Below are 26,940 nucleotides of genomic sequence, written 5' to 3' on the forward strand. Positions count from 1 at the left end.
TAGGATTAAAAAAAAATATTTAAAAAGTAAATAAAATAATTGTCATGGTCAGATTCGGACCAGTCAAGAAATTTCAAAGGATCTTACTTAATAGTGCTTAATTCTTGCTATTTTCTGCTCTATAAATCTCTGAAATTTCTTTGAATTAATAGGTTTTCTTTATCAGAAGTGCCAAAACAATCACTTGAGGGGGAAGGGGATTAAATAGGGTATAGAATTCGAGATTTTCACCAAGTTTTTAACAAGTCGGCAAATGGCGAATTTCTTCAGTCGGCAAGTGTCCCTCTGCTACCCGCCAACCCCCCTTGCGGGCGCTTTAACAGCAGGCATACCCATTATGTCAAGCTTGTATTTCTTTCCATAGATGACAGGCCAAGATTATTAATATCTATTGGTTACTAAATCATGTAGGATAAAAGAGTTAGGAACCTTGTTTAAAAGTTTGAATGTACTAATTAAGTTTAAGATACAAAAAGGAAATAAAAAATATGTAATTAATTTGATAGTGATGATAAATTGCAGTTTAAATTCAACTCTTCCAAGTAAACATTTGCTGCACGAATACATAAAATTTCCGGAACGAAAATCAAGTAAAGTAAGTCAATCAATTTTAATATACGAGGGTTAAGTCATAAGTCATGGCAACTATTTTTTTTCTCGCAAACAAAGGAAAACACGAAAAATCTAAGATGTACGTTTGAAAGTGTATGGAATGTACCTTCGAATGAAGCCACCAGATGAAGTCTGGATGCAGGAGACTGTCGTAGGGAAGAGGCAGAACACAGGATATTGGACAACAGTGTTTTATTATGAGGCACATCGGCAGTTGACACTCTGCTCCGTTTGAACCCACCTCGCCACTGTTCGATATGTCATGGCATGCACACCCAGAACTTCCCGTAGCTCTGTATGTCATTCCCGTGCATTTCTGCCGCGGAGAACTGCTATTTTAACGTACGAACGTCCATCTGGTGGCTTCTTTCGAAAGTACATTCCATACACTTGTTACGTTCCCCGGTTTAGTCTCAATGGATCTACTTACTTTTATTCCTCGACGGCGAGCATGAGATTTATCAGCCTACTTTGAAGCCCTCACGTAGTGGGAAATCAGATAAGGATATGTTTACGTAAACCTTACTAACTCTCGCACAGAAAAAATATATTTAGATGTCAGTTAATGTTAATATATTACACTTGCACTCGCAATTAAACTCCTTAGTACAAACAAAATTGTAATAAGATCATAATTGTTCTTGATACACAAATTAACACATTCACATTTCCAAAATCACTTCCATTATCCAGCAACATTCATAATATCTCTCTCCTAACAACCCAACAATCAAATATTTTAAGGTTAGTCCATAACCATAACAGACTACCCAATTGAACAAAACAAATTACGTAATCATAGACAATTAACATATTAAACATATTAAACACTTAAAATGATACAATAAGTGGGTGCGTATCACACTTTCAAACGTATTTCTTAGATTTTTCAATTTGTCCCCCGTTCGCGAGAAAAAAAAATAGTTGCCATGATTTATGGCTTAACCCACGTATATCCAGTTGGAAGTTGTACGTTATTTGTAATTACTATCGTAAACAATTCCTCGTCAATTATTGTTACAATAGTTGAATTCATTAAAAAAACACTGCTTATTTATATTTTTTCATGTTGAACTCTTAAGGCGACAATTTACACATTTCATCTGAATAAATATTAATTTTTTTTGGCACTATTTCTTTATAAAAAAGATAACCGTTTATAACTTGCTACTTTTAAGAACCGTAATTAAGTATCAATATTGACTTAAGTAGTTCCGAAACTTCTTGGTTAGACAAAATTTATTCACACCGAATTTTCTCGCATATACTTTAAACAATATTTAAAATGTTTAAAAAAAAAATTAGAAATGTGAATTCCATGCTTCAGATTTTTTGAAAAAGCCTTCTCCGTAATTTATGTTTTAATATTTTTATGTCAATAAATAAGTAAGAAGATATTACTCTTTTTAGTTAAATAAATTTTAAACACGACACATGTTTGCTTTAAAACAATTACTGAAATGAAAGCCTTAACACATTGCTTTCCATTAATTTGAGTCTGTTGTTAAATGTCATAAGAAACGCCTTAAGTAGTCGACTTTCACTCTCGCTGCCATAGGCGTGCACACGGGGGGAAGGGGATGCCAGGGAAACCTGCGTATCTCCTAATATGTCTTCAAATAATAAAAAAATGTAGAAACTACTATTATGTCGCATAAAGTTGTGAAAATCACAAAAAAAACACTTAAATCCCTTAATATCAATTTCCTGATTTCGATTGCACTTGAAAGCTGGAATTCTATCGTTTAACATTATAGCACATGGAATTAACTATCAAGCTAGCAGGTTCGGCAATGCGCATAAGAAAACGTGGGAAAACTGAATCTACAGATTTATTTAATGAGAGCGATTCAGCTGATATTACGTGTAGATATATAGCCTTGTATTAAAAACACTAAGTTGCTGACCAAGGCAGTTTATTAAGATAAAAACACTAAACAGGTAACGTATCAGGGTCTTCCTCAGACGAAGAACTATTTTTTTTTTAAAGTTTAGTTCTTCGTCTGAGGAAGACCCTGATACAGGGTTGAAACGTTACCTGTTAAGTGTTTTTATCTTAATAAACTGCCTTGGTCAGCAACTTAGTGTTTTTAGTATGGAAACAAGGCTTAATTATATTAGCCTTGTATTGCATTACATTTGTTAGAGTTTGTTATTATGTACCACTATTCATTTTGAAGTGTTTACTTTCATTATTTAAATTAATATATATACCGTTAAAATGATAGGAAAACCTATATGCTACAGTGATAATGAATACTCAGAGATTATAATGTTAAAATTTTATCTTCATATACCTAATAGTTTCTGTGAAAAATGAACGTGACTTTACAACAATTGGGCTAACATTGTCCACATAGGCACTTGAAACTCCTCTTAAGATACCCCCAACTATGGTTCGAGTCTCAGTCTTCCCAATGCCCTCTCAAGGTTATACACGTACGTGGATTTTGTTAATATTTGTCTTCTATTTCTTGGCATACAAAGAAGCAGCATTTATTATTATTATTATTATTTACGTTAATAGGGTTACAATTAAGCCATTCAGTTTTTCCTTTAACCAATATTAGTGAATATATTAACTTTCTTTATCAGTTGTATAACACTGATAAAGAAGGAAGGAATGTTAAACATGGTGATCGGAACAGAAAAGTTTGGAATGCTATTCCTCTATTCAAATGTATTAGCAGACTTTTTCCTTTGCTGTCAAAAGTATCTATCAATTGGTCACTTCAGTCCATCCAATTTGTAGAAAAAACAACCTTGTCATTTCTGTCATCCAAATATTGAAATTTAACTGGCCATATTCAGGTACTTTACGCGACGTAAAGTTATTTCACGAAGGACGTATTGTTTGGAAACATATGCGACAACCAACCTCCAAAGGGCTGCAAAGGGGGAGGAAGGGGGATTAGGCTTGGAGAAACAACGAAGCGTACTTTCGTAGAATACAGAATATATGTTGAAGATTTGTGTGCATTGTGCAAGTACCGGTATTATCCATAGTCTGTTGTCGTTGTCTTTATCCAGCGGTCGACCTTCGTGGCTACAACAGCCCCTACTACGTCATAGTTTCAGAGTTCGAATCCCCTGTCCTCTTCATCATTTTCATCATTACATTACTCATCCTCATCTTCACGATTAGCCACAAATGGCAGAAAAGCGAACAAAAATTAACCAAGTCATCAACAATCCTTTTCCGACGCTACGGGTATCCTTGAACGATAAGCAACACGTTATGTTAATGTGTAGTTCTGGTTGCCTGAATTTAGGGGTTCGTTGCTGATTTCCGTTATTATGTTTGATTTTTTTTAAGTTTAGTTCACCTCGTGTTCTACCTCACCACGTTAATCGCAACGATGAGAGGTCCCGGGTTCGATACCAGGTGGAGGCACGCAGTGGCTCGGATCCCACTTTAAACTATAGTTCCAGTCCCGATTAGCCTTACTGTGCATAAAGTGGACTTAGAACACCAACTCAAACAAAGCAACAAACAAACAAAAAACGATGAGGATAAAATTGATGAAGATTGAGGCTTTGAACCCCGAACCTGCTTTGACGGGATCGTGCGTCCAGCACTCAATGTGTTTTCCAAAAAGCGCTCACTTCTTTTCGTGACTGTACAGTTACCAGCAATAAAAATGGACCACCTATATCCTGAAATACTCGCTTCCCTGCAAGCGTTATGTGTGTTGCATAACTCTATGGGGGCGATAGATGTTGGCATTGAAAATTTGCTGTTAAAATCCATAGAGAGTTAGGTAGCATACAGAACGCCTTTGCAGGAAATCTAGCTGTCCCGTTTTTTGCCAGTGACTGTACGTACGTGTCTACCACACGTCACGTGGGTAGGGCAATATCCTATCGAGGACAACTTGGTAAAGGTAAACGAGCTTGAATGTAAACACAGAAGCAGAGTTCCAGATCGTATCTATTGGAAACGAGAAAGTGTTACACGTGAAGGATGGACAAACGACCTTGCCTGAAGTTAAGGTCAGAGTCTGGAAAAAGGAGGAAGATCACGTCTTGGGTGAGAGGCACTCGAACAGCTTAGTTTTTTGTTGTTGTTCATTACGTGAGGTTGTTTGTAGTGAAACAAGGCCAAAAAGAAATCATGGAATAATACAGGGTGTCCAAAAAGTCGTTCCCTGATTACAAACTTTATTCATATTCGCTACATATAAGGTACAGATGTGAAAGTGGTGCCAAAATGTTTGAAAACTAATCACGTTTTTATTTTGTTTCATTTATCAGTAACGTGGCTGTAGTGTAGCAGCGTGAGTGCACAGGAGACCGGAAATGTTCACAAATCAGGAAAAAGAACTCAGTGTGTCCTTCTCGGTAAGTCAGCAACAGATCTTGTGGTCTTGAACTTGTCATACCACGACTTAATGCCCTTGACATTGCGTGGCATCTTTCCATACGTTGTTTGAAAGTTCCTCTGTATTGTTATTGGTGACCGGGTCTCGTGATACCAGAGGACATACTGAACTTTTTCCTGATTTGTGAACATTTCCGGTTTCCTGTGCACTCACACTGCTACACTACAGTCACGTTACTGAAACCTGCAACCAAAAAACGTGGTTAGTTTTCCAACATTTTGGCAACACTTTCACTTCTCTACCTTACATATAGCGGATATGAATAAAGTTTGTAATCAGGGAAAGACTTTTCCGACACCCTGTATATCAACATGCATGACTATTATTGACATTTCACTATCACGCGTCTACAGAAGCGCTTGTAAAAATAGTCCAGTGGAACAATCATTGTGCACAAGACATGATTGAGTTGTAGCTGCGTTGATATTGTGAAACCAAGATATTGGTTTTATTACATGTTGTCCAGGAAAAAAACTAATGACAATAAAATCATATCTCTGAAACTACTGTCTCGAAATTTACATTCGAAAAGTTTTTATCGTCAATTTGTGCGAAGGAAGCCTGCCCCCATTAAGGAGTCAGTTGTATTTTTTTTCTAGAACTGAGCTGATTGCACTTTCAACCGATGCCGATGGTAAAAATTATACGAGGGACAGTCAAATTAAAACCTTAAAAGTGCTATACAAATTATTGGATTGACTGTATACAGCTCAAATGTATATGAGGTATCAACTGTAAGGCGGCAACACTGATCACGCGAGCTTCAAAACATCATTTTTGTCATTTTAAAGATGGCGCCTCCTCCACTCAATTGCACAGCGAAGAGGAGTGGTTTCTTGCTCACTAGAGGTCTAAAGCGTTTAGAAATGCTGTGGCAAATGAAAATTCAATGCCTCTATGCATGCTTACCACACTAGCAAGGTTACGAATGGAGGATGAAGTTCGACAATGCCCACAGATCACCGAAAGATGCGTGGAACGATATTCGCAGTGGCTGATAAGTGACTGTACGTGCTTCCAAAACATTCTTATTTTTGTGGTATACTGACACTAACTCAGACTAGAAAATATATGAAGATCAGCAATGCGTCTGTGCTAAAATGCAGTAAACTTGTGCAACCCTAATAGCAGAAATGTATTAGATGAAAGGCAAGAACAAATTAAGATTTGCATTTGACTATCCCTCGTAGAAATTAAATTTGTTCAAAATATTGATTTATTATTAGTGTGTAATTATTCCACGCAAATTATACTAAACATCAATTTACTAGAGTATTTCTTTAAAATATTCATAAATCGTATATAAAAATGGATGTATGTGTGTGTGTATATGTGTGTTTGTTCCGGCATAACTCTCGAACGCCTGGAGCGATTTCAACCAAACTTGGTACACATATCACTTGCAATCTCGAAAGAAATACTGTGGGGGTTAGGCAACCCTAAGGTTTGGGGTGGGAAGGGGTGACATGTAAAAATAATCGAAAACGATCGATATTAGTGTGGAATCCATAGTTTTCGAGGTCGCTAAGATCAATAGTGACACTCCCAATGCTGTTCAACTCCAAGTTCATCACCTATCGGGATGGAGGGTGAGAGGGGGTGAAAAATAAAATGTCAAAAATGACGTGCATTAGTGTCGAATTCATAGTTTCGGAGTCTCTAAGCTAATTGGTGACATTCACGATGACCAAACTTGGTACACATATAACTTACAATCTGGAAAGAAATAATGTAGGAGTAAGACACCGCTGGCACCCCTAGGGGTGGGGGTGGGAAGTGGGTGACACGTAAAAATAATAAAAAACGACCGAGATTGGTGTGGAATCCATAGTTTTCGGGGTCGCTAAGATGAATAGTGACTCTTCCAAAGCCTTTAAACTCCCAGACACCCCTGGCACCTCTAGGGATGTGGATGGGAAGGGGGATGACATGTAAAAATTATCAAAAAGGACAGATATTAGTGTGGAATCCATAGTTTTCGGGGTCGCCAAGATGAATAGTGACACTCGCAAGGCCCTTCAACTAAAAGTTCATTTTACACTATAATTAGAATCCATTATATTCCTGTCTAATAGAAGATTGGGATAAATAAATACCCGGGCAACGCCGGGCAATCAGATAGTTACATAATAAAACAAAAATACCTGTTGCGTAATAACAAAATAGACTTTTACCACATAATACTTGGGGGCATCAAAACGTTTTGCCTGTTGAGGTATAATTTGTTTAATAATGGAAAGATTGGAACAATGAACATACACATAGTTTGTCTGTACTGTTCTCTACTTAGAATTACCCTTACACATAGTTCCCATCAGTTCGATGCATTTGAGTCAGCGTTTTACCCAGGCGTCAAAAAAACGTTTGGGAAAATTCCACAGAACACTTCCTGCCCGACTGTTCAGAGCTGTTTTAACCTCCTGTAGGTCTTCGAATCTCATGCCACGAAGCACAGACTTTATGGTATCGAAAACTCTCAATCATTGCCTGTGCTGACCCATAGGACATGTGCACTACATCAGAAATTTCTTGGATGGTGATGCCTCTATCCACTCGAATATGCTCATCAACCCTGTGGTGGTAGATGACCTTCCACTCCTTGGCTTGTCCACACTTTCGGTTTCTCCCACTTTGAACTTAACTACATAAGTCTGTGCTTCGTGGCATGAGATTCGATTACCTACAGGAGGTTAAAACAGCTCTGAACAGTCGGGCAGGAAGTGTTCTGTGGAATTTTCCCAAACTTTTTTTGACGCCTGGGTAAAACTCTGGCTCAAATGCAACGAACGTGATGGGAACTATGCGTAAGGGTGATTCTAAGTAGAGAACACTACAGGCAAACTACATGTATGTTCATTGTTTCAATCTTTCCATTATTAAACAAATTATTCCTCAACAGGCAAAACTTTTTGATGCTGTCTCCTATTTATACAAAATTAATGAAAAGTTCGACCATAGCAGGAAAAGTATAGGCTGGTATCTGTAAATGAAATACAACCGATATTTTCCGATACCGATACCGATACATCGTCATTGGTATCAGCTCACACTAGTTTCTTACTCCTTGTGGCCCGATATTTATGGTTCGATTGCAGAACTTCTGCTTCCTTCAGTCTGAAAACAACATTTAAAGAGCTTAATCGACACAGACACAAAATGTGCCTCCTATTCGGGATTCAACTTCCCTCTGTTCGCTGGTCGGGATTCAAATGCGAAACAGCTGCGTTCGCATTCACCCTTCTCCACCTTGCCACCCGCATGTGCATGCATCAATCACGCTCCCAGTGTATGCAACACAAAATTTTTGACTTGCTCTTTCTGATTACAAAAACTTCGAGGCAATAAACGCAGTAGTTGAAGAGATAAGATGTTTTCCTTTTCACTACATTTTTCACTGACACCCTGCATTACTGACGAGAAATATAGATGCTCTAACTAGTGGTAATTGTTGGTTGTAAAAACAGACATACTTGATATGTCTTCAAGTCTACTGAACATTGTTCCGTATTTCCTGAGATCTTGTTAGGTCATATGATGTTGATTCTTGAACCTTTCAGACTGACAGGGGAGTAGGTGCTTATCTTGTGCTACATTTTCCAGCGTTTACTAAATCAGCAATGTGCACTTTTCCTTTACACTAATTTCTGACATATCCATTTTAGATTCACACAGAGACAAGGTGAGTGCCCTTTTCAGGGTTACTTACTCAGTTACTCTCCCGCCTCGGAGAGTAACCGAGTTCTAAAATTAATTTGAAAAATGTATATCTGTATTGTTTATTTGCAACATAACGTTTATATAGTTCTACTCTGCTGGCATGAAAAATGATAATAATTTTGTTTGGATGAATTTTGGCAACATTTTGTATTTGTGGTAAATACATTTTAGCTTCCAATATATCAACCTGAAAATAGGCACCAATTAGTTTTGATGTACTATCAAGTGTGAAGTATAAATTGAATATGTTGAGAGGTGGTAGTGTCAACCCACATCTTCGTTTGTGATAAAAACAAGATTTCACGTTCAAATAAATCCACAAAACTGACTATACACTCGAATTTTCTTCTGCCCTTTGTACTTTATAGTCTAACCCATCAAGAAAAGTCTGTTCTGATAATGTCTGTAGCTAACTTCCATGCCATATCATTTCAAATGTCCATTAAGTCCTTGATAATTAAATCAAGAAGACTTAGGTGGGAAGGCCATGTATCACGAATGGGAGAGGAAAGAAGAGTTTACAGGATTCTTGTTGGGAAACCTGATGGTAAGAGACCTGTAGGAAAGCCAAGACGAAGATGGGCGGATAATGTTGAGATGGACGTAAAGGAAATCGGTAAGGATGGAAAAGATTGGATTGGTCTTGCCCAGGATAGGGACAGATGGAAGGCTTTTGATGCTACAGCCATAAACCTTCGGGTTTAAGAATGCTAGAGAGTTACTTTGTTTAGTAAGTTAGTAAGTCCGTGGGGATAATAAATGTGGCTTGAAAATATCTCGTTCTAACACCTATAATTGTGTGTAGTATTACACATGAAAATACATTAAATTAGTGTGAAAAAGTATTACATCCTTGAAGACTTTACACGTGTAACTCGAATTATGTGAAAATGCATTGATACAGTTATATGTGTAATTTGGCCTCCGCGATGGTGTGGTGGTAGTGTCGTAGCCTTGTAATGAACTTGTCCTGGTCCGATACCCTGTGGAAGCACATAGTGGTTCGGAGCCCATTTGTAACTGTACGCCCAGTCCGGATTACCCTATCGGTGCATAAAGTGTCCTTCAAACAAAACTCAAGCTACATAATAGAAGTTTATGCACTTTAATGTGTCACTATACTCAAAAAAGGTACAAATAATATCATTGATAAAAAAAATATAAACTTTCTTTCTGCTGTACGAATAAAATTTTGTCAGCAAGAACCTAAAGGGTAATCCTATCGTAAGTGTGGCCATGGTATTCAGCGTCTTCTCGGAGTGTGTTCACTATCTTCCCAGATCAGCATGGATGCAGAAGAGTTGTCCGAACTCCGAACTTCTTACTGGAACTTTTGAATGTTCCAGCAGCAAAAAAATACGACGTTAAGGTTTCCCTTCCTTTGGCGCTGGCAAACACAAGTACTCTGTCCTGAGGTCCACGTTGGTCATCGTGAATAAGAACATTTAGTGTTGGGCAGGTTCTAACATGCCTTTAAAGGGACTCTATAGGAAAAGGCAGGTAGCCGGAGCGGAGGCGGGGCCGTGGTAGCGGTAGGACAATTACTCCAGGAGAGGAGCCCGGAATCGGGGGCAATTTTAATATATATATATATATATATATTAGCCCTGAAAATGCGACTGTTATATATCCATCGCTACCTGTGCGGTTGGCTGCTACGAAACTGACATGGCCGCAATAGACTTCCAACTCTCCACTTTAAACGGCTGTACACTCGTAAATATTTGTTTCCCCCATACAGAATGTTGTTTTTCACAATTTGCAACACACACTCTTCGTAAAAAAAAATCCCTAGCGAAATCGAGGTTGGAGGATTTCACGATGGACCAGTCCAACTTCTTCTGTATAGATTTTGAAGATTGAGTTTCCAAGGTTTCTGGCGAGGAACGAGTTTATTTTGTACTTCCGTGGAAGCGTCATCGTCGCAAATTAAACGGTCATGGACATTGACCTCTCCCTGAAACAGTCACTAAATTCACCTACGTGCAAATGTAACTACGAGCAAGTGTCACAAACTCCGGCAAATTTCAGAGATTTTATGTTACTTGTGGAGAACGCAAAATTGTTCTATCATTATTACAATTCCTCCTGACGTGAGGAATGTTTTTCTACTGTAACCGCTTCTGTACCTCTTACCATAGACAAGAGACTGACTTTTTTTCAATAAGATTACAACATAATAAAGAGGTTTTCTCTGGATATTAGCCACTGAACTAACGTCACTTTCATCTTCAGGGATTGAAGATCGTTCATTTCACTTTAATCCCTGAAGATGAGAGTGACGTTAGCTCTCGTAAAATTGGAAGCCTATCCGGAAATCACCTGGTTCATATTCCAAGAAAACATATTCATCATTCACAGGCAGGAAAGCTTCAAGTATTATTTCGAACGGTTTTTTCATTATTATTTTTCCTACGAATGAAATGTCTTCATCAAAACTTTCCCCAGGTTCCTGCTAAATCTCACTTATCTCTTCAAGAGAAAGAGAAAAAGATGCATGGATTGTAGGATTACTGATATGTTTATTTGATGAGCCTCCCAGATGGCGTAGTGGTAATGTAGTCGCTTTGTAATCAACGTGTACCGGGTTCGATACATGGTGGAGGTACAGTCATGGACACTTCTAGGTTGTACCAACCCTATTGGCTTTGAATGAGATCATTACAACCCATCAGTGTCTGTCCCATCAAACACGGTTTGATCTTGGGTTTCTTGTTTCAAGTGGAAGGTCCTGTGATTGGTCCACTCAAGGTCATTTCTCCCCTTCGTGGAAGACACCCTCCTTATTTGCCCAGTTTCTTTTGACAGAGTTCCGCTCAACGGAAAGAATGGGGACCAGTTTGAGTGGGAGAGGCTTGTTAGAGGTGCCTGTCCGACATCTGGTTCATTCATTATATCCTGACATTTTTATGGCTTGACCGGGCTTCTTTGGATTAGCAAGGGTCCTTGTGCCGCACTGTGTTTTTACGCTAGTCGTGCTTAAAAGTGGACTTGAAACAATTTTTAACAGGGTGACCCAAAAAAAGGTAATCGGAACATAAGGCAAAAAAAAATCGGTTACCTTTTTTTGGCCCACCCTGTATATGTACCTCTCGGTATATCAAATTGCATGTTTGTAGATGTGGTTGATTTACAAGATTCGATTGTTAACTTTCGATACTAATTAAGAGAAGACGGTAGATGTCTAATATTCTCTCGTTTCCTCAATGTTCCCTTATATGTGAAGTTACTTTCCTGGTCGTCAAGCCCACATGGGACATTCTACTCACTTCAAGGACGATGAACCGAATCAAGCAAGGGCTAGAAAGGAAGAATGCACACGAATTAAAAAGAGAGCACATACAAGATTCCTCACATTCTCTCCCTCTCGTTGTAAAAGTTCGATCTGCACCAGAAGGAGATAATGATGATAAATACAAAGGGAAGGGCGAGAAGTGACCAGTGAAATGGACCCCATGAATAAAATTTCACTTTCACTTGTCGGAAAGTGAAGCCGAGTAGACTCCTGTCTTGTTCCGATCGTCATTTGTTTGCTCCACTCTTTTTTTTATGTCACGAGGTATCCATTTCACCTGCGCCTTGCGTCTGTTTGAGGACAAGCTAATGACATGGTGTGAGCTGAATTTTAAGGAACGGAATTCATCCTTCACGATCGATCAGGACGGAAGGATGAAAGTGAATTACACTGATTAGGAGAAGAAAGGGGTAATTATATTGATCAAGGTGGAAAACTGTAAAGGTGATGGACTTAAATGCAAGTTTTTTGCGCCTAGTGTAAACGTGATGCGACACAAAACCTTGCAGCACATTAGAGAACATGTTACAACACTCGGACGATATTTTCTTGCCTGCAAGCCGCTGTGTGCTATGCAAGTTAAACTGCCTTGCTTACCCCTTCAGACCCTTTGTACATGATCATGTACTTAACTTTTTATTATTTTTTTTAATGCGTGATAGCGAATTATCAGCATTTGATTTTTTCCCGCATGATTGTGTACATTTTGTCTCCTGAGAAATCGCTAAGCTACTGCCACCTGGTATCACCGACAGAAAATAGAGAGTAAATAGCAATGACGCGGGAATAATTGACGACATTGAAAGTAAATATCCAACATTTTGTTTCACTTTAACATAGATTTCGATTAGATCATGTACATGCCAAAAATGTACGAATATGTTTTCAGAAAAAATAAATGTTGTTGCTTTTGTAACAAGAGCACCTCTTATAGCTACATTTCAGCAAAAATATTTATTTTTTCGATATTGAAAAAAAATCAGATCTGAAGGGGTGCGTACGAACTTGTAGGTCGCACAGTGGAAGATTCAAGTCTTAAAGGCCTGCTTAAACTGCTATGAGGGAGTTATGCGCTACGAATGTATATAGAAACGACACGGTCAAATTTGAGGTGATTTTATTTACATAATGTGAAAACCACCATAAAACTACATAAATATAGGTTTTTAGATAAATTCGCTAAAAGAAAAACATTGATGGATATTCATGCAACCGAACTAATAATAAACTAAATGGGTATCTCGCCTTTAAATATAATTGATTGATTGAGTTGGTGTTTTAAGCCCGTTTTATGCACGGTAAGGCTAATTGGGACTGAACCTACAGTTTCAATTGGGGCCGGAACCACTATGTGCCTCCACCGGGAATCGAACCCGGACCTTTAAAGATAACCAGAAGAACAATGATTCACTATTAAATCACTTCTCCACGTAGTATGGAAAAGAAAGTCCAGGAACTAAATATAATTTTGTGAGTGAGTGCAAGTTCGGAACTTGAAAACATTAAGGAAGGTACTTAGCCTTCTCCTCCATATTATGGTTGCTCGGACACCTTAACAATATGTCTACCTGGAGGAAAAACCAATTCCTCTCCCTGTGTCAGAATCCAAAATGCGCTGCCTCAAGGGCTGCGAGGTCGTACAGTGGCTTCATTCTTATGTCATTGCGTAACAGATTCTATTGACCTCTGGTGGCAAAATTAAGAATGATTCCATCAGTCTGGCACAAATGAAAGAAAGATAACAATATGACGGCTCAGCACTCACCACGGTCCATAATGCAGGAATGGCAACAGTAAAATTTGTCGCCCTTGGAAAAGAACTGTTTCCTTTGAAGATGTCTTGTTATATAATATAATCTTGGTAAAACTGTCAAAGCCGGGAATCGGATTTCACCAAATTTACAGGAGAAATTACTTACGGAATTGAGTTTCTGTGTAATTTCGGAAGGTCGTAGAAGTGTTTTCTCGCATTTTTCAATGTATTTGGCCGCTAATTCATGTATTTTTCTATAATAATGTCCGTCCGATGCACGAAAGCTGTTGCTTGCATTTCCATCCATGTACTTGAACCGGATGTTGCGAGCATCTGATGACGTAATCCCCGGTAAGTGTTTCCAAATACACAGTTTTTTCACTATATTGCCCAACCTAAAGCAACCTAACCTAACCTTACCGTGATGGTGCATGGGGCTATGGTGAATGGTTTTTGGGGCTATTCGTGGATGGTTATACGATCCAGAATGTTTTCGGGGCAATGCGTGAATAGTATTTGGGGCTATGCGGTAATGTTTTTTGCGGGAATGGTTTTTGGGGCTATTCGTGGATGGTCATACTATCCCGAATGGTTTTTGGGGCTATGCATGAATGATTTTTGGGACTATACGGGAATGGTTTTCGGGGCTATGCGGAAATTTTCCTGTTACGAAGGTTGAAACACTGCTTTGCCGTTTGAAACACAACGCTAGTCAAGATTTGCCCGCCATTTTGCGTGTTTAGGAAGCGAGAATATGTCGACAATAGATACTAATTTCGTTAAAAAAAAATAAGGGAAATCCCTTGTTAAGCAATCTTTCGCAATGCAGTACAAGTAAGCACGAATGTCAACAATTACAGAACAAACGAGTTACAGCCGATTCCCGGCTTTGACAGTTTTACCGTAATCTTTACATCACAGTAAGACATACGAATTTCTTTTGTTGTATGAAATAGTTATGATTGATTTCGTGCATTTTACAACGTCTTTCTTTCAATTTTCGACATCACTTGAGTTTCAATTTTCTTGCTTTAAGTCCGCTTTAGGCACAGAGAAGCTAATCGGGACTGGACGTACAGTTTATAGACTGATCCGAACCTCTACGTCCTTCCACCGGGCACAGGATTATACTGACTGTGAGTAAAGGCACCAGAGCCTCGTTAGTCTGTAACAATGCAACTAATGCTTTCTACAACGCGGAAGACAGTTCCGTACATTTAGCGAAAGGTACAATCTAAATACACTTAGCATGCATTAACAAATTTTGCAATTTTCCCCGTCACTGTTTAAGTTCACTAGGGCGATCCTTAGTTATAATGTGATTTTCTGATCTTTAATACTTTTCATCTCCTAACCCTAAAAATTGTTCCAATCCGTGTAAAAGCACTTTGTGTAGAATTTCAGCTAAATCAGATAATATTAAAGTAGCCCTAATGCACAAAAGTTTCAGATTTTAATAAAATGAATATTTCTTTATATTAAACTGTTTTTATCTTCTTGCCCATGCTTGTTTTCCGAATGAAGTACAGAATATCATTAAAAGAGAATTTAATTTGCAATAAAAATGGATCTGGAACTATCTAGTAAGTCCTGTGGCCTTTATTTACATAAATTGTGACAGCGTAACTCAACAACTCTCAGTCAGATAAAATAAGGCAGTTTTATAAGTTCAAGGAAGTAAAGAAACGAAAACGAAGGTAAATACCTTTAAAATTGCTCATGTAATTTCGGTAACGCGTTACTAAGACAAGTACCGGAACAGTAACTCGATAATTCCGTCCAGCTCTCATTTTTTCCTCGTGTTTTATTCTTTTTTTATGTCTTCTCTCTGGCTATTTGACTTCTTTCTTCGGTCTCAGTAACTCTTGTTTCGTGTTCACTCTATTTTCATCAGGATTTAGGAGTGTTTTTTTTTTCTACTGTTTCCTGTCCTGTACTCTCATTCTCTCGCTTTATCCTCTCAGTCTGTCTCGTGTCTGTACTTTCTTGGGCTCACTTCCTTTTCCTTTCTTATTCTCTTTCTCCTCACTATGTTCCATCTCTTGCTTTCCCTTTCTCTGTTTCGTTTGATTATTTCCCATTCTCTCAGTTTCTTTTACTTTCTTATTCTCTCACTCCTCACTATGTTCCATCTCTTGCTTTCTCTTTCTCTGTTTCGTTTGATTATTTCCCATTCTCTCAGTTTCTTTTCCTTTCTTATTCTCTCACTCCTCACTATGTTCCATCTCTTGCTTTCTCTTTCTCTGTTTCGTTTGATTATTTCCCATTCTCTCAGTTTCTTTTCCTTTCTTATTCTCTCACTCCTCACTATGTTCCATCTCTTGCTTTCTCTTTCTCTGTTTCGTTTGATTATTTCCCATTCTCTCAGTTTCTTTTCCTTTCTTATTCTCTCACTCCTCACTATGTTCCATCTCTTGCTTTCTCTTTCTCTGTTTCGTTTGATTATTTCCCATTCTCTCAGTTTCTTTTCCTTTCTTATTCTCTCACTCCTCACTATGTTCCATCTCTTGCTTTCTCTTTCTCTGTTTCGTTTGATTATTTCCCATTCTCTCAGTTTCTTTTCCTTTCTTATTCTCTCACTCCTCACTATGTTCACTATGTTCCATCTCTTGCTTTCTCTTTCTCTGTTTCGTTTGATTATTTCCCATTCTCTCAGTTTCTTTTCCTTTCTTATTCTCTCACTCCTCACTATGTTCCATCTCTTGCTTTCTCTTTCTCTGTTTCGTTTTATTATTTCCCATTCTCTCAGTTTTTTTCCTTTCTTAATCTCTCACTCCTCTCCATGTTGCTTCCTTTTTCTTTCTCTTTTTCTGTTTCGTTTGCTTATTTATCTTTCTCTCAGTTTCTTTTCCCAAATAGAGTACTGCATGTGTTCTGCATTAGTTAATAAAAGGGCGAGAGATGGCGCAGTATAAAAATTTAGTAGATGTGTAAGGAAAACGCTTCCATTTGAGAGAAACATGGTTCATGTCACTCTTGTTAATTTTAGTTAAATTGTTATTATTATTATCCATGTGCTTTCTAGTGCTTCATTGCTTGTGAATTTTTCACAATTACAAATTGAGCAATTTTCTTCCTTAGGCTAAAGAGTTATATTGTCACATAAAATAAAGCAAAATAATTGAAACCTGTTCACACCGTCTAAGTAATGTCCATGCATGGCCGCCGACAGAATTACTTACATGGTTGTGCACCCACTTTATAATTATTTGCTAACATCGAGTACTTTAAGAAGCTCTCTTTTACTCTTGCTTAAACCAATTATACGTACTTCATTCTAGAAAAGTAAAAAATACTTACTTTAGTCTAATATCTAACTAAACTCACATGCTGAAATTTAAAACATATTATTATTGACCGAACTAATGTGACGGTTGGGGGGCTGCCTTTTCCGCATAAGCTGGGTAAGTTGAGTTCAATGGTGGTTAAGTCGTAAATCTGAGTGCGCGTCAAGTATTTCTGTACTTGCGTTTTACTTGAATCAAAGATGAAGATCCTTTTTCACACAAATATGAGGTGGAGAACGGCATGACCAACTTTAATGCCTCATGCGAAAGTTCAGGGTACTAACATATTGATGATAATTAAGAACAAATAGCAGCAACCAAAACGAAAACGACGGATATCCGATTCCCTTGAGTTAAACGTCAGATAGAATCCGCTAAAAAGCAATGGTAGAGCGCAAATAACAGAAAGTAGAGTTTAGACTACGTACGGACAAGAAGAGTTGAATTTAAATTGTTAGGCCTCCCCGATGACGCAATGGTAGCGTCGTAGCCTTGTAATCAAGGGGTCCCGGGTTCGATTTCCGGTGGAGGTACATATTTGTTCGAATTCCACTTTAAACTGTAGGTCCAGTCCTAATTAGCCTTACTGTGCATAAAGTGGACTTAAAACAACAAATCAATCAATTTAAATTGTTAAAACAATATATTAGTAATGTGAATGCAATAGATTTTTAAGACACAACAAATACATTTTCGTTACCGACTTCGCGACCCACCAAACGCTACCTCGGGACCCAGCACTGGGTCGCGCCCCATAGGTTGAGAAACGATGCATTAGACTGATTCGAAATCCTATATTTTATTTCTAGAATAGACAGATGTTTTCCATCCGATGGCTATTTTGGAGAAAATTCTTCGTCTCTGAAGCGAGGGCTCGGAGTTCGAGTTTCGGCCTGACCATCAATTTCATCTGATCATAATTTGTTTGGTTCATTTGCATTATTTAACTTCGTTTTTTTACATTTTTGGCTAATCGAGAAGATGAGGCTGAGTGATGATATAATAAAATTGATGAAGGGACACTCACAAAGAACACTTCAGCCCAGGCCGGGATTCGGACCCGGGACTTCAAGCTTCTTAGCGCGGTGCTAACCACTCCGTCACGGAGTTCGGCTAATCATAATTTGTACTCATCATCTTCTTCTTCTTTTGGCGCTACAGTCCACTGATGAACCTTGGCCTCCTCTGTGATTTGTCTCCATCTATCTCTACCTTTTGCCACAACTTTCCAATTTCTATACTGGAGCTTCCGAACATCCTCATCCACTCCATCCACCCATCTTAATTTAGGCCTTCCTCGCTTCCTTTGTCCACCTGGGCTCATCACTCTCTTTGCAGGGTCACTATTACTCATGCGTATCACATGACCTGCCCATCTTAATCTAGCCGCCTTTATTACACCAATAACTGTTGGTTCTTGATATAAGTCGTAGAGCTCCTAATTAAATCGCTTTCTCCATTTTCCATTCTCACATACTGGTCCCAATATTCTTCGTAATATCTTTCTTTCAAAGATCTCTACCAGGCGTTCATCTTTCCTTGAACTGGTCCAAGGTTCCGCAGCATAGGTCAATACAGGTCTTATCAGTGTCTTGTAAAGTATTAACTTAGTTGTTCTGGACAATATGGTGCTCTTAAAATGTCTCTGTAGTCCATAATAGGCCCTATTCGCTGCTATAAGTCGTGCCTTTACTTCCTCCTGTGAATCATTCTCATATGTCACAACAGAACCCAGGTAGATAAAAGAATCTACTCTATATAAGGTATAATTAGCCATTGTTATGGTCGGTGATGGATTATATCCGTGTGCTTTACCTGCTGCCATGTACTTAGTCTTCCCTTCATTCACCACCAATCCCATCTTTTTTCCTTCCCTTTCTATGGCCAGAAATGCTTCTTCTACTGCATGTAGAGATCTTCCTACTATGTCCACATCATCTGCATATGCAAGTATCTGGATTGACTTATAATATATGGTACCCCTAATTTGCACCCGAGCTTCCCGTATAACCTTCTCTAAGGCAATGTTAAACAACAAACAGGACAGCACATCGCCTTGTCTTAGTCCATTTTCTATTTCAACAGGTTCTGAGAGTTGTCCTCCTACTCTTATCTTACTATTAGAGCCCTCCATAGTTATCCTCACCATTCTTATTAATCCTATTGGAATTCCAAGATCTTCCATTGCCAGATATAATTGAGCCCTGTTTATACTATCGTATGCAGATTTAAAATCAATAAATAGATGTTGCGTTCGTATCCCAAACTCCAGCGTTTTCTCCAGTATTTGCCTTAATGATTGATTGATTTGTTGCTTTAAGTCCACTTTATGCACAGTAAGGCTAATCGGGACTGGACCTACAGTTTAAAGTGGGATCCGAACCACTTGTGCCTCCACCGGGTATCGAACCCGGGACCCCTAGATTACAAGGCGACAACGCTACCACTCCGCCATCGGGGAGGCCCAGTATTTGCCTTAAGGTGAATATCTGGTTAATTGTAGATTTATCCTGGCCTGAACCCACATTGATATGGTCCAATGCACTTTTCTACATATGGTAATAGTCTTTTATATATAATTCTTGCAAATACTTTATATGCAACGTTCAACAATGTAATTCCACGATAGTTTGCACACTCCATCATGTCCCCTTTCTTGTGGATAGGTACTATGATACCCGTCATCCATTCACTTGGCATCTGTCCCTTTTTCCAGATTTTGTATATTATTTCGTTCAAGCCTCTAATGACACTCTCGCCTCTAATGACACTCTCGCCTCCATGCATAAGCAGCTCTGCTTGCAAGTTATCTATCCCAGGTGCTTTACTATTTTTCAATATCTTGACTGCCTCCCATACTTCATCTAACGTTGGACTTTCTATGCCCTCTTCTCCTTCCTCTTCTTCATTTAATCCTTCTTCCAGCATACCTGCTACATTTGCACTGCCATTCAATACACCATTAAAATGCCTTCTCCACCTTTCTTAAATTTCATTATTGTCACTAATTATATCGCATGTTTCATTTCTACAGACTGTTGTCCTTGGCTTAAAAACATCTTTTGTATTTTTGTACTTTCCCAGGTTTATAGCTATAAGTGAACAATTTCGTGTCACGGGTGGGACAGACGAAAAATTGCCTCTTTACTTAATAAGAAATTTATATCAATCCCTGTGAATTGTCAAATGATGAAAATTATATAATTTAAGACAAAGATAAAATGAAATTGACCTTTGAATATTGTAGTGGGTTAATGTAACAGTAAAGGGTGGTTAAACAGTAAAAGTTTTTGTTTTTTTGGTGTCACGGGTGGGACACAATACATAGCAAAAGTAAATCAAAAGTTAAAATGAACGAACAATATGTAAAATCCCTACCACATTCTAGCTTAATTTTGTGTAATACTTGATTTTTTATGCAATGACAATATTACATTGTTCACTCACAAGATAGGATAAATTTACAGCATTGCATTTAATTTTAAAAATTGAGGTTCAGAGGCACTTTCACATGGAATGCCCAATGTACGAGAGGCATCAAAAAGTTTTGCCTGTGGAGATATAATTTGTTTAATAATGGAAAGATTGAAACAATAAACATACATATAGTTTGCCTGTAGTATCCTCTACTCAGAGTTACCCTTCCACACAAACACAGTTGTCATAACGTTCGATGCATTTGTGACAGCGTTATATCCAGACCTCAAAACCAGTTCGGAAAAATTCCACAGAACACTACCTGACTCACCGTTTCAAAGATGTTTTAACCCCTGTAGGTCCTCGAATCTCATGCTACGATGCACAGACTTAGCTCAGACTTAAGTAGTTAAGTTCAAAGTGGGAGAAACGGAAAGTGTGGACATGACAAGGAGGGGCAGGCCATCAACGTCGTTGACCGACGACAACCTCCACAGGGATGATGAGCTCATTCGAGAGGATAGATGCATCACCAATCAGGAAATTTCTGATGCAGTGCACATGTCCTATGGGTCAGCATATGCAACGATTGAGAGTTTGGGATACCATAAAGTCTGTTCTAAGTCTCTGCTTCGTGGCATGAGATTCGAGGACCTACAGGAGGTGCAAATAGCTCTGAACGGTGGGGTAGGAAGTGCTCTGTGGAATTTTTCCAAACTTTTTTTGAGGGCTGGGTAAAACGCTCGCTCAAAGGCATCTAAAGTGATGGGAACTGTGTGTAATGGTAATGTTGAGTAAAGGACACTACAGGCAAACTGTATGTATTTCATTGTTTCAATCTTTCCATTATTAAACAAATTATACCTCGACAGGCAAGACTTTTTGATACCCTCTCGTATATAATGTTGAGACCTTGGGAGTGTAACGTTGTCACAGTTCGTGTTGGATGTCTAAGGACTGCAGGCAAAAGTTACAACAGGGTTTCTAAAATAAATAAATAAATAAATAAATAAAAAATACTGGCTCGCAACCAGATACGCGTTCGGTCACCTTCCTCTCGAGCTATGTCAAAGATACCCAACCGGCTTTCGAATGAGGACTTGAACTTTGCCCGAGTGACATTGACGATCACTCTGATTCCGAATTCTACAGTACTGATCAGTCAAACTGAAAGAAATAGGAGCATGTGCTTCTGTCACATGACCGTCCGTCTGTGTCTATTACTGGTATTTCATTAACTACCAAAGTTAGTTATAAATATAAATTGTGTGGTCTAATAGACCTGCCAAATAGTTGTTCATGAGACATAAATTAACTATATCAACCTGACTGACTGGCCGTGACAATCATATAATGAATTGAATATATTTCAGAAACTAATATAAAAGTCCAAATTCTTCTGGTTAAAGAACTTGCAATTTTTCATTGTTATCGCGACATAATTTTTAATTTCCCCGTCCATCTGTCAATCAAAAACAAAAATGTCATCACACTTAATATTTGATGAACCAAGAATTACTTAAATTAAATTCATTTTTAAAAATATCTTTTTTGTATAATTCCCCGCAGTCAGTGACAAATTTTAAAGTACTACACGTGTTTTGCATTAGTTAGGAAAAGCTACGAGAGATGGAGTGGTAAAAGGCACTAGCAGATGTGTAAGGAGAACGCCCCCGTGTGAAAAGAAGTGATCACATAACTCGTAGAAAATTTAGTTCAATTATTGTGTTTATCTACTTCTTTTCGTAATGCTTCAAATATTTGTGTATATTTCTTCAATTTCAAATTGAGTAACTTATTTCGTTTGTCTCAATTTGTAATTATCTCATAAAGTAAAGCAAAATAATTTGAGGAAAAAATTGAATATCGTTCCGTTACTGGATACGAATTATAAAAAATGTTTTGGAAAAAAAGTAATTGTGCCTCTATTTCGTGTACATGAACTGAATGAGAGCCAGAACACTAAATAACATGCATGTTGAGTCAAACAATGGAAACATATAAATTCCAATAAGTTAATTATTAGTAGTACATCTTGATTCTGAAACATGAACACTGAGAACAAGTGAGAAAAAGCGACTGTAATCTCTAGAAATGTGGTTATGGAGACGAATGGAACGTGTGAAATAGACAAAGAAACTAAGAAATGAAACAGTGGTGGAAAGAAATTGAGAAAACAGATCAATGCTGTAAATAATCATGAAGAGAAAAAGAAAATGATTTGGTCGCTGGACGAGAACAAATCGTATCCCAAGGGATGCTATTGAAGGAATGCTCGAGGGAAAAAGAATCCGTGGAAGAAGAGGATACCACATTAGTGACGACATTAAAGTAAATGGGTCCTACGTTGCTACAAAGCGCAGAGCTGAAGATCGAACAGCTTGGAGGTTGCAAGGAAAGACCTGCCCCTATACAGAAAGCAAAGAATGAATGAATGCATCTTTATTCTTATTTTTTTTATTATACGTCGCGTTTGCCACTTTTGGCAAATCGCGAAGTTGAGGTTGAGTAATGATATGATGAAGGACACACAAGGAACACCCATTCCCAGCCCGGAATTCGAACCAAGGACCTCTGGTATCTATTAGTATATAATAATAATGTTCAGGGCTCGAAAAATCCCGGTCGCCAGGTCGTAATGGCGACTAAAAATTTCAGCCTGGCGACTGTGATCTTTTGCTGCAATATGTACGAAATTTTGATGATTCTAAGTTCAAATTGCAGTTAGCAAATTATTTTTCTTTTATCAACGTTGTGAACATTCCATAGAGTCAGTAACAATTTCTTACCCTTTGTCTTTTATTTCCTGCTTTTTCAAATAATTTAGCGATGTTTTGAATACCGTGATGCTCAGCATCTTATACAGAGTGTTTCAAAAATCGCACAACCCAAACTTTGGAAATATACTATATCATGAAAACCGTAACAGATATTTTCTGTATTATAAAGCCTCATCCATTGAAATAGTTGCCAATGCTTAAAATTCAGTTCACTCCGTACAGAAAATTATATAAATTAATAACTGACGGAAAGCAGCATTCAATTTTTTCCAGAAATGAACTTCTGAGTAAGAAAAATATGTAAGAAAATATCGAATGGTCATAATTAGACATTTGATGACTGATGCTATGTCAGTTTGTCATTTGCGACCAATATTGGTCATGTGCAACATTTGATGAATTTTTGACTGGTGATTTTATGGGTAGAGTGAAAAGTGCCATTTTTTGGACATATCTCCGTATATGGCAACACTAGCAGGTCGAAATATTGCCAACAGTCGCATGCAGCATGTGTCTATACATTTACGTGAAAAATCGTAAATGAAGATTTTGTGACGAAATTGGACTCTCGAGAGAATCCTAAGCTGCTCCTGGATACATTGAATTCTCTTCACTCACTTTCGCCGCTACTGTGCCTGTGTTATTAATTGATTCAGCATGGCATATTCATTGGAGCACTCCGTGTGCATTAGTATTTTCCTACTCAATCTTACACTCATGTGCAATAGGTTTTCCAAAAAAAAAAAAAAATGCCCTTCTTCTGCTGTACCTCACAAAGCAACTGTTTTACAACCAGTCAAACACGAACAAATGATCCCTTCAAATTTTTTAAAGAGTTGGTATATATTGTTGAAAATCAGTTCTCACATGTTTTCAGCAAATTAACAATGTCTTTTTTTAAATAATGTAATTGCTTTTATGTAGATAAATGCTAACATAAATTTATGAACTCAGTGATAGCCTACAGGATTAGTTTAGTAGTTTAGTACAGAAAACCCGGTGAAAATATCTCTTAACGATTTCTGATGCAGATTTTCAAAGTTTGGATTGCGCGACTTTTGAAACATACTGTACAATGCTCAATTGCTAGTAGGTGGTTTCCTGGCGCTTAATTTTCAGAGCTGGCGCCTAGCTTTGAGGTAAATTTTTCGAGCACTGATAATGTTTATTATTATTATTTCTATATTTCAATTTACGTCCTCAGGGTGCAGAAATTTCTAACGGTGCACATGAAGACAAGACCACGAACGAGACAGACTGCCGATAACATTTTTAGTCGCTGGATCAAAACTCACCTCAATAGAATTCTCCTTCTGCGGCGTGGGGTTTGTGTTGACAAAAGTCAAGAGGCTCAGGACGACCAGCACGAACACCAACATCTTCATTATGGGCGTTGACCTGTAACCATCGCCACCTTTTATACGGGCACCAGGGAGGCTCAGAGGCCCGAGAGAAAGGAAGCCCCTTTACCTCACGCAGGACGACGCATCTCTCCAGAAAAACCAGAGCGCCCTTCGTTGATTAGAAGGGGGCTGGGCAGGAGTTTCTCCCGGTGCAAGGTCGTTGCACCTGCAGCGCTCACTGCCAAGGTTGCAAGGAAGGAGAGGCCTCGAGAATTTCCATCTTTGTGTTTGTCTCGGTTACGCTCTGGCAATGCAACGTTTCGTTGTTCCTGGTCGCTTAGTGGTCTGGTGATTGTTGGTGCGGAACAAGTGGGGGAAGAAAGTCACGACCTTTACCTCATCTTCAAGAATGTGCTATTTTTATTGAGATCATTAGGGCACTGTTATGTGACACTCTTTTTGTATTGCAGTCATTTCTATTTATTTTATTTGTTTATTTACTAGAGAATTTCAAATACAGCGTTAGGCTTTAGACGAAAGCATTTTCCTTAACATTTATGCCATGACCAGAAAGCTTCCGTGTAAGTGAGAAATGTTATGGCATTCCAGATGCCATGGCATATTCATGACATTTCTCAAAGATAGAACCGGCTCTATTTCCATAGCATTTTCCGTAGCATAACCATATACATGGGCGTCCGGAAGGAGGGGCAAGGATGGGCCGTGCCCCCCTGGAAAATGAAAGTCAACCAAAAATTTTGTATTTCACACATATAATTTCATTTTAGCCACAATAATGTGTGTTAATTATTGCATGAACACCATAGATTCAAATTTAAGCAATGTCTTTTTTAGGGAACAACACTATTTTTGGGGAAAATGTGCCTTGTTTGCTCCCCTGGAAAAAATACCTTCCTTGCCCCTCCCTGGAAAAAATCGTGCGGACGTCCATGACCATATATACATAATTAAAATTTTGTGGTCGTTTATAATCACAGAATGTTTTTGTGGACACGCTGTATTACATATATGCAAGCATGCATATACCGTGTGGTCCATAAGTGCCGGAACGGTCACATATCGTGAGAAATTCACATCGAATCGGAAAACGAAAAAGTAGGTGTTAGAATCAGTGAAAGAAAGCTATTCAATGATATCACACTTGATTCCCCACCCCCGCCCCCTTGGGGGTGAGGTAACTGTGAAATTTTAAATGGAAATCCCCATTTTGTATTGTAGAATCAGAAAGAGGACTTCATTCCTAGTCCAACGAGCTATCAACCATCCTCCTAGCTCAATTAGGAATGGAGGTATGGCGATTTTTAATTTTCGCAAAAAAAAAAAATAAATAAATAAATAAATAAAATAAAAAAAAGTTAAAGAATGAAAATTTCATAAAATTTTAAAAAAATCAAAATTGAGCTAGAGTGAAAGCGATTCCAGATTCGGAATTTGCACGTCAAGACCTTTCAATAGAGTATATGGAAGCGGGTCTGACGTGTAGATTCCGAATCTGCAATTTCTTTCACTCTAGCTCAATTAGCTGCCTTTGAATTTTTTTTGGGTTTTATGAAATCTTCACGTGTTTTTGGTGGGTTTTTTTTTTCGGAAATTTAATTTAATTACGAAAATTTAAGATCGCCATATTTCCGTTCCTAATTGAGCTAGGAGGCAGGGGTGGGGAATCAAGTGTGATATCATTGAATAGCTTTCTAACACTTATTAAACACGTATTTTTTCGTTTTCCGATTCGATGTGTATGTGATCGTTCCGGGACTTTTGGACCACCCGGTATGTAACGTATTATAATAAGGCGATAAATGGATTCCAATAGCAAATTTTCAATGGCAACTTCTACCACCGTCGCAGAGTTAGGCAACACACATAACACCTTGTAGGGGAGCGAGCATTTCAGGGTCTAGGTGTCCCTTTTTTATTGCGGGTGACTGTACATACCTATATACAAATGGACATCCGCAGTATTCTTTTCACGGAGGGACAATGAGGTTCTTTTTTACTGGGAGTGGCAAACGAGGCACATTTTCTCCCATATAGCCCAATCAATAAAGGCTTCATGTAGGGAATAAATCCGTAAAAGCTGAATTTTAGTCAATTGTCAGAGCACAAATATTAGTGCAAAATCCGAGAAGAACCCCACCCCTCCTCGCGGTGCTTCCCCCGGAGCCCCCTCCAAACATCAATTTCGCACATTGACCTAAATCTCCGTAACCAATGGTCGTCGGTAGGTTATATTTTTTATTCTTAATCCTCATTAGATTATTTTTAATTTTTTAATAATGTCGGTTGGTTTAGCCATTCTTTTTAAAATAATCTCTAGAAAGTGACATTTTTCT

General features: G+C 38.2%; 1 protein-coding gene across 1 annotated transcript in view; it reads right to left on the bottom strand.

The window, feature by feature from the left end:
- LOC146002256 (larval cuticle protein A2B-like) overlaps positions 1-24,628 on the bottom strand; it is a 78,186-nt gene extending 53,558 nt beyond the window's left edge. Inside the window, exon 1 of the mRNA XM_083139970.1 lies at positions 24,539-24,628. Coding sequence (XP_082996096.1) covers positions 24,539-24,628 — 90 coding nt within the window. The remainder of the gene's footprint in view (positions 1-24,538) is intronic.
- Positions 24,629-26,940: the final 2,312 nt, after the last annotated feature.

The sequence above is a fragment of the Lepisma saccharinum genome, chromosome 18, assembly GCF_977018435.1.
Source record: "Lepisma saccharinum chromosome 18, izLepSacc3.1, whole genome shotgun sequence".
Taxonomy (NCBI): domain Eukaryota; kingdom Metazoa; phylum Arthropoda; class Insecta; order Zygentoma; family Lepismatidae; genus Lepisma; species Lepisma saccharinum.